The 8,679-nt window shown below is 39.8% G+C and overlaps 1 protein-coding gene across 1 annotated transcript; it reads right to left on the bottom strand.

The window, feature by feature from the left end:
• Positions 1-6,490: 6,490 nt before the first annotated feature.
• Positions 6,491-8,079, bottom strand: LOC135426863 (zinc finger protein 436). Its single transcript, XM_064680190.1, has 2 exons — positions 7,869-8,079; positions 6,491-7,806 (listed from the first exon to the last, which is right to left on the bottom strand). The coding sequence occupies exon 2, from the start codon at positions 7,755-7,757 to the stop codon at positions 6,606-6,608; it is 1,152 nt and encodes a 383-aa protein (XP_064536260.1). The 5' UTR covers positions 7,758-7,806; positions 7,869-8,079; the 3' UTR covers positions 6,491-6,605.
• Positions 8,080-8,679: the final 600 nt, after the last annotated feature.

The following is an 8,679-nucleotide window of genomic DNA, read 5'->3' as shown; positions in this document are numbered from 1 at the left end:
CTCTCGGTATATATTATTCCTTTGCAGGTATTTATAAAGTCAACTAAGAAGATAAAAAACTTCGTACCATAAACTACACAATATTTCTCAACGCAAAATCTGGGCAATAGACGAACAATTAAGAGTCAGGCATACAAGGAACGCATTTCTGGCCACTATTGATAGAAGCGGCGCAGGATCAAATCTGAATCGTCCTGAATCACCTGGCTCCGAAGCTCATGTTTTCTACGTCCTACACACATCCAATATAGACACAGAATGAGACACAATTAATAATAAGTAAACTGTACAAAATTACCAAATATATCACTTCCTCAGTTTGCGAACTTGTTATACTGCAGCCACGAGCTAAAAACCTTTCATACCATAAGGGTTTATGGCGAGGTTGACGCCGTGCTAACTGAACCAGGCGCAATTATGGGCTACCTAAACGTACTATAAAAGACTATAGATCCCCAAGCCGAGAGAAACTTGTATGTCTACCTGGATTGACTGTTTTATTTATTTTAAGAATCCACCACGACTTCAAGCCGTGTGCTTCTTCAAATAGTGAATCATATTGTAGCGGAACTGCTTGCTGGCACATCGGTTCTCAGGGTTCTTTTCCGTTCCTGGCCCGCAGTCCGCACAGTCAATCTGTTGTAGATACAACGCTGCTTCACAAATAATGTGTAGTGACAAATAACAGATTTTAAGCATAAAATAAATAAAAACAATGATACGAATTTGAAAACAAAAAATCGATACACTTATTTTTGTGCAAATAGGTTCATGGTTTCGGATTCTGGCGTACCCACCCTTCCTGACACAAAACCCTTTATGTCGTTTCTAACATCTTGGCCTTATTAATGGCCTTATTCAGCCATCATCGGCTACTCTTACGACAAAAAATTAGCCGGACATTCAATCTTTTATTACGTGAAAATAATTCATGGCATCCCTAATAATATAACAATAAATAATTATTATGATCTTTATCATTTTTTTTTTTAGAGAAAACCTTTTTTAAATAACTAAACATGGCAATATTAACAGACAAGGATCACAATCAAAGGCAATAAACAATAACAATAAAAAGGTTTAATATATTTAATGAACAGAAGTGGAACATTTATTAACATCCCTATATACAAAACTGTTTGTCTTGACTGATTGACTAACTGATTGCAGATCAACGCATCGCCCAAACTTTAAGAGCTGGAAAGCAGAAATGTTCACTGTATATGTATACCTCATGTAATGAAACTGCACGCAAAGAAGGCATGTAGAAAAATACCAGCCGCAAGTGTGGAAAATTTGCGAAAAACCGTTGTATGAAACTTTTTTGTGTACCATCCGATGGGCCTCAAACTAATTTTTTGTGATTGTTGCTTTAATTCACTAGACAGGGTTTTCACCCTTTTCGGAAATACCATCCCTCCTTGGAGGAAATTGGGCAAAGAGTAGGTGCGGTTCAATTTCATTTCCAAGGGTAACATCCGCCTCTCTTGGATGATGCGGGTTTCGTCAGATCGGCTTCGAGCTATTTTCAATGCCGTACATAGGAACTTAATTAATATGTGTTTCTGCGATTTTCTAAGTTCCACCCGCAATTGTGGTAAATCGGCAGAAAGCGGTTGTATGATAGATTTTTGTTTACAATCCGATGAGCTTCTTAATCATTTTACAGATTTTGCTGAGAATTTGACCCATATGTGTTTGACACTTTTCGGAAAGTGCACTCCTCCTTGATGATAAGGACTGGTCAAAGATTAAATGAGCGAAGTTTCGGGTGTAAGCTCATTGGCGACAATCTTTATGGAAATTTACTTGAGACGGACTCGACACTTTTTGCAAGATGCAGGGTCCTGCGGTGATAATTGCGGGTCCAAGATTTTTCGGGGAAGACTTTTATATTTCGTTCGATAGGCTTTAAGTTTTCCTAAGGACTCAATGAATATGCGTTTCAGCGAGTTTGAAAATTCCACCCGTAACAGTGGTAAGTTGGCGGAAAACGGTTGCAATAAAGTTTTTATTAACAATCTGATCAGCTTTAAAATCATTTTCAAAGATTTCTCTTCGAATTCATTTGAGTCGTGTTTCACCTTTTTTTTCAATCCGCCCCTCTTGGATGATAAAGGTTGAAAGGTTGTAAGGGAAAAAGTTTCGTCCGATCGAACTCAAACTTTTTTTCAAAATCACAAGACTGTGTAAGGCTCGCCATTTTCACTATTTCAATACCGATTTAAATTAAGCCCTGTACGGCCCGGAAATAAGTCTCTTTGAAAAAAATTTTTTACAGCCGAAGGTCTGGCTGCTGTGGTTCAAACGCAGCCCCACAAAATAAAATTAAAAAAAAAATTCGGTCATCAGTCGTATTCAAAATACAACTAACAATTCGACTGGACAAAACACGAAAAGCGGCCGTTTGGCCGCCATCATATTCTTTCGTTACGCCAGGACGACCGGGCGCTGAAATCTGAAATCTGGAAAACTGAGTAGCTTTTGGTGCCCTATTGACGCTCAGGTCGAAAGCCCTGAAGACATCTTCCGTTTTGTTGGCCGGAGCTTGGGATGGATGGTTACCGGGAATATAATTCGCTTAAAGCCTTTATTACTTAAATTAATTATATCTTGTGCAAGCTTTAGATCCCCCATAAATTTGCTCAAGGTTTATTAACTAGAGGCCGCTAAATACATATTGCAAGTGCAGTGAGAAAAATATATATATACTAGCGGGTATATCCCGGCCTTGCCCGTGGCACGTATGTTATAAAATCAATGTTTTTAAAAAGCTTTGAAAATGATTTTGAAACTGTTCGGACGGGAATCAAAAAACTTTTATGCAAATCGGACAAAACTTAAAATTCACCAAAAAAATCTTTGAAATCCATTTTCCACCGAAGGAGTTCAGATTTTGCGAAAAATGTGAAACACGTCTCAAATGATTTTTCTTATAGATCTTTGGAAATAAATTTGAGCACGAAACGTCATCCACCAAATCTTCGACCACCATTTGCACCAAGGAGGGATGGATTTTTCAAAAAGTGTGAAATACCGATCGGATAGTAAACAAAAAACTTTCATACAACCGTTTTCCGCCAATTTACCACTGTTGCGGGTGGAATTTCCCGTAACCCCGTCTTAACGTGCACCTACATCACATAAGGTAACTACAGTGAAAATTTCAGCTTCCTAGCTCTTACGGTTTGGGTTGTGCGTTGATCACCAATCAGTCAGTCAGTCAGTCAGGACAAACCGTTTTATATATAGAGATGTATATATACGTTAACCTCATACTGCCCGCTACCGTCGAGAAACGCTCACGCAGCGTTTTCGGCGGTCAGCGACACGTGCAGCGGTCGGCAGCGGGTCCAGCGGTCAGCAACAGCGCATTGCAAAACAACCGCTGAGAACTGGGTCACCTGCACGAGGCGCCTACGCTGGATTTCTTGGTCACATCAACATCAGCGGTTTGTAGCCGGAGTTCTTGGGTTTAGTTTTAGCGTTTGCTATTTGGTTTCGTTATTCTTAATTCAGAAAAAAATATTTTAAAGAAGAAAAATAATATCAAAAATTAAAAATAAAAAGCATTACTGTTTTTCCGGTCAGCCAGGGTGTTCCTCTGTCATTAAACAATAATTTTTACTATGAGTTTGTTTGTTCGGATTTATTTATGAGCCTTAACGGCGACGATACCGTCGAAAGCTTACTTAACATTAACAAAATCTGAAAATCTTGGACGCGGCTGTTTCCACTGCATTGACGGCTCAAGCAGAAACTTAAAACCAGAGAGAAGCCGTTCTGAGGGACGAGTTTTCACAGCAAACTAGTGAGTTGTAAAGTCAACTAAAGCCCACACCAGTGGCAATCCCACAAATCAATGTTTATAAAGACATAGAAATTTCGGACGAAGTCCAGTGCAATGAGCCTCTAGATGCAGTGAAGTGTCTTCCCGAGCGGCGCACGCCGCTTACAATACTTTTAAAAGATACTACGGAGCAAAATTATGGGTCCAGCCGACGCCGTGCTGGCTTTTTTTAATACACTCCTAAACTTTAAGACAATTATTGCCTGCTCGACTTTACATACATTGAAAGGCACCTCATCCACGTCATAGAACAAGAGATGGGTACACTCTGGCAAGGTAATGTGACCATCTTACAATACCACGACCACGAGGTGGAAAAGAAGTTGACCTTGCCGGCGAATAAGGAAAACTGTCTTACGACAAGGCAATGGCGAGTGACCTTTGCCAGAATTTTAGAGAGGATGCACTGCGGGTATTCATATCTGGTCTAAAACGCAACTCAGCCACCTGATTTCCCTTAAAGGTGGCTCAGGAAGTTGAGGCTAACCACGACAGGTACGAATTCGCAGCTAATTTCGCTAGGAACCTAGAAAAAAAGGCATTCAACGCTGATCAGCTGCCCCAAAACCAGCAGCAAAAGAAAGCAGGGGTGTCAACGTCAGTCCGATCTGCCACAGGCCAAACCCCGTAACCGGCCTGAGCCAATGGGTGTAGACCCATCCACATTAAAAAACAGGCAGACAACCTATTACCAAAAGCCTTCCAGATCTGGTATGCTTAACGCGAGCCCCAGTTAAAGGTCGAGCACCTCCGACCGCATGACCGGCCCAAGGAGGCAAAGGGTAGACCACATCGCTCCCAGCGCTGGTCTAACCGAGGAGGCGTACAACGACTCTGCCACCAAAGCACTCGAGACTGAAGGCGAGCCAGAATACGACAAACATGAAATCGTGTTTTCGAGAAGCGATGCAGACCACGTCAAACACGTTGACTGGGTTCTCAAAAGCCTAATTGAATCCAACATGAGAGCGGCAACAAGAAAAGTCAGAATTTTGTAGAACAAACATAGAATACCTTAGTTTCATTGGGACAAACAACGGCACTAGGACTTCAGGGACTCGCCAGCTACTATAGATGTTTCACAAATGACTTTGTGGCTTTGCTATCTCTCAGAAATCTTAAAAGGAATGTGGCTCTATAAGTAAGCATAGGTCGAAAAAAATTCCCATCCAGCTGAGTGAAGTTCAACCCAACGCGTTCGAGAGAATCAGTAACATTTTAGAGTCGGAAGACGCTTTTTGACTTGACTACTGATGCATAAAATTATGGCATTGGGGCAGTCCTCTCCCAAAACGGGCGACCGATAACAATGATCTCCAGAACGTTGAAAGACAGGGAACTGAACTACTCAACTAACGAGCGTGAGTTACTAGCCATTGTTTGGGCCTTGGCAAAGCTTTGTCACTACCCCACTGGGGTGGGAGACATCAACATATTTACGGACCACCAACTCCTCATGTTTGCGGTTTCGAAAGCGAACCCAAACGCAAAAATTAAGCGCTGGAAGTCTCGCTCGACGAGACCGTCGCAAAAATGTTCTACAAGTCAGGCAAAGAAAATCACGTCGCTGATGCCTTACCGCGCCAAAATGTCAATGCGCTTAAGAACAATGAGCCTGAATCCGATGCGGCTACAATACACAGCGAAATATCCCTGTCGTACACCATTGCGACGACAGAAACATATAATCGTATTTACGCAAATTGCCGGAACCAATTAAAACAATTGGCATCAAAGGGATCCACGTTGAGGGCGCCAGGCTTGTCCACGATCTCCGGCTTCTTTCATGATATTTCCTTAAGTTGTTGTCTTTAAGTTTTAATTGTGTATTTAAGAGTTTTAATTTTTATGTCCTTTTATATTTTTGATCGGCACTTTTTGTATATGCATACATATATATGTTTATTGGAAATTTTTAAAAAATTATTAAATGTTTAGATGTTTTCGTGTCTCGACCTCTGGAAGTTTAATTCTTTTAATCTTAATTTTTTTGGGGAGCTGGAAACTTAACCAAGTTCGTTTGCGCACAGCACGGCCTTCTTTTACCGCCACTCAAATTTGACTTCTGGATGCCATGTTGCTGCCCATATGCACATATGCGTATTGGATATGTCGGTCAATAACCGTGGAAGGCCATAGGCATCATAAAGGGGACCGCATTTCGCTCATTGCGTGCGAATCGAGCGAGCAGTCGCGAACGCTCCCCACCTTTTTCGCTCAACGTAGTGTTACAAAAATATGGTTTGGTCTGGTTTAAGGTTTGGTAATGACTTATGAAACTTATTCAATGTTCAGTTCGTAAAAAGGCGGGTTCGAACCAGTTTGGTTTAAGCCTGGTTTACAGTCTTTGCACATATAAATATAATTCAGCTTGTTAAAAACTTAATACTGTACTTTGCTTAAATTGCAAATGCAAATTTGGTTTCTACTGAAAGTTGATAACACATCTAAATTCAGGCACTCAAATATTCCAATATGCATTCGTCTTGAGAAAACCATTCTGGTTAAAAATAAATGTTATTCTAGGAGTTAATTGTATATTCAAAAACGTGGTAAGCGGTATTAAAGCCGCACTTTGTACGCATCGCTAGAAATCTTCTGAATTTCTTGATACCAAGGGAAAGAAATAAAAATCGTAGATTATAGTTAGTTTGTGAATTCATTTTATTATATTTTTTGCTCCCAAACACTGGCCTGATTCAACTAAATGTTCTTCGGATGCTACTGCATTTAAAATGAATTGTTATCTAAGAAGCTATCGGGATTTTAGATGAGTCTGTTGATGTTTTTTCAGGTGATCACTGCGAACAAATCGTCGACAACATTGAGTACATGCGTAAGGCTTCTCACCCGTGTGCGTGCGATTATGACGGTTTAGATCATCTTGGCGTTTAAATCTTTTCTCACATTGACGACAACGAAAGGGCCTATCTTGCACAAAATGCGGCATACCGTAGGTAGTGGGACCATCCTGTGACGGTAACTGTGAAAGTGTGCGTACAATTTCCTCTGCAGGCTCATATTTAACCTCGGATTTGTCGCTAAGGCCTGCTGTCAATTGGTTTTCAGGTAAGGGGGATATCTGATATTTGTCACTATGTTCTGACCGTTCTAATTTAATTCTTAGTGGAGTGTGCTCAAATGCAGATATTGTTGCGGGCTGTGATTGTTGATTTTGATTTGTACTTGATTCACCCCCACCAAGTACAGCCATAAAATGATAGCCCGAGTCAGCGTCTGAAACATTTTTTTTCGTTGCTTTTAGTCTGGTATTAGGCATCGAACGTTTTAGGTTACTACTCTTCAATTGCCTATCGTGGGTTGCCAAATGCTTGGTTAGATGATCGCTTCGAGAAAACTTTTTACTGCACTGGCGGCATTCAAACGGTTTTTCTCCTGTATGGGTCCGCAGATGACGATTGAGTTCGTCAGAACGAGTGAATCCCTTCCCGCACTTTGGCTCAGTGCACACAAAGGGTTTAATGCCTGTATGCCACGTGAGATGGGAGCGAAGGTGGGAACTTTTTCCATAGCTTTTTGTGCAGTTATCGTACGGACATACGAATTTTCGTTTGGGATCTGCTGCATGAGGAGTAGCCAACAGCTTTATAGTTGGCATTATTCGAATTTTAGAGTCACCGCTAAGTTCTAGAGTGTCTGATATTAAATTGTTCTCAGTCTCCATCGTGTTATGTACATTTTCGAGATCCAATGAAGAGTTATGTTTAAACTCGCCAAATATAGTTGACGCTCTTAATATAACATCGGGGGCTGAAGCCAGTTCATTTGTGTGAGTACTGTTAACTACAGAAGGAAAAGTGAGTTGTGGCTTTGCAGTTTCAACTGGTGTTATTGTTGATGTCGTCAGCATTTGTGGTGTGGGTGTAATTGGAATTATTTGTGACATTGCGCTTTCGATATTTCGTCAAAATTGGAATTTTGCGTTTTTAAAAAATCTGCAATTAATTATAAATATATGTAAAATACAGTGATAAAATTATATGTGATAAAAATTTACCAGAGGTACAATTATTGAACATTAAATTATTTTTTTGGGCGTGGGCGTCGGCCATTCTTGTTACAAAAATTGTTCATCACCAGCACATAGCAAATGCATTATCGTTATTTTAGTTTTTATAAGTGACACATATAAAGGACTGGACGTACATAACAAAAAAACAAAATATATTAACTTTCGTAATTTATTTTAACAATGTCCTACCGACAAGTTAATTGAATGCGATTAAGCTTATCGATAAATTGTTACAAAACGTACAAGTTTGATATATAACCCATCTACACTGCTTATGCATCATTCTAATTTCCATCCTTGGCATTAATGTAACTGTTGTTCACTGACAACACTCATTTTTAGACAGGGGTAAAAAATAAATAAATTATTAATGTAATATTAAAAAGGAGTTTACTTTTATTTTACGGAGAAAATTGAGAAAAACGGACGAAACTTTCGGTTTACGAAAGATCGAGCACCTTGCGTTTTAAAAAAGAATTAGACGAGACCCAATAGCTCCAATATTATCTTAGGGTTCAGTTAGAATCTCTAAACTATAATAAAAAAATATTAGTATGGAAATTTATATTTAAATTTACCTGCTTTCCTTTTTTAAGGGATAGTAAAAAAATAAAATCAGAACCATACAAATTCAGAATCATTAGAAAAATATCGATAGCATTGTTTGCTTAAAGCTTTGGTTAAACGCCAACGTTAGATCACGAGCCATTCAGTTGAAACAGGCAGCCACTTCTTCTGTGTGGTCGCTTCATTTTTGCTCGGGTGTGTACCTCGTTTACTTGCTTAGAGACTGAGG

Source organism: Drosophila montana, unplaced genomic scaffold (assembly GCF_035044405.1).
Source record: "Drosophila montana isolate Dmon_TW-CO22-7 unplaced genomic scaffold, ASM3504440v1 contig_2084_1, whole genome shotgun sequence".
NCBI lineage: Eukaryota > Metazoa > Arthropoda > Insecta > Diptera > Drosophilidae > Drosophila > Drosophila montana.
This window is presented reverse-complemented; position numbering and strand designations above follow the sequence as displayed.

Bases quoted from the DNA above. Each gene is read 5' to 3' on its own strand.
- LOC135426863 (XM_064680190.1), bottom strand. From the start codon at position 7,757: ATGTCACAAATAATTCCAATTACACCCACACCACAAATGCTGACGACA.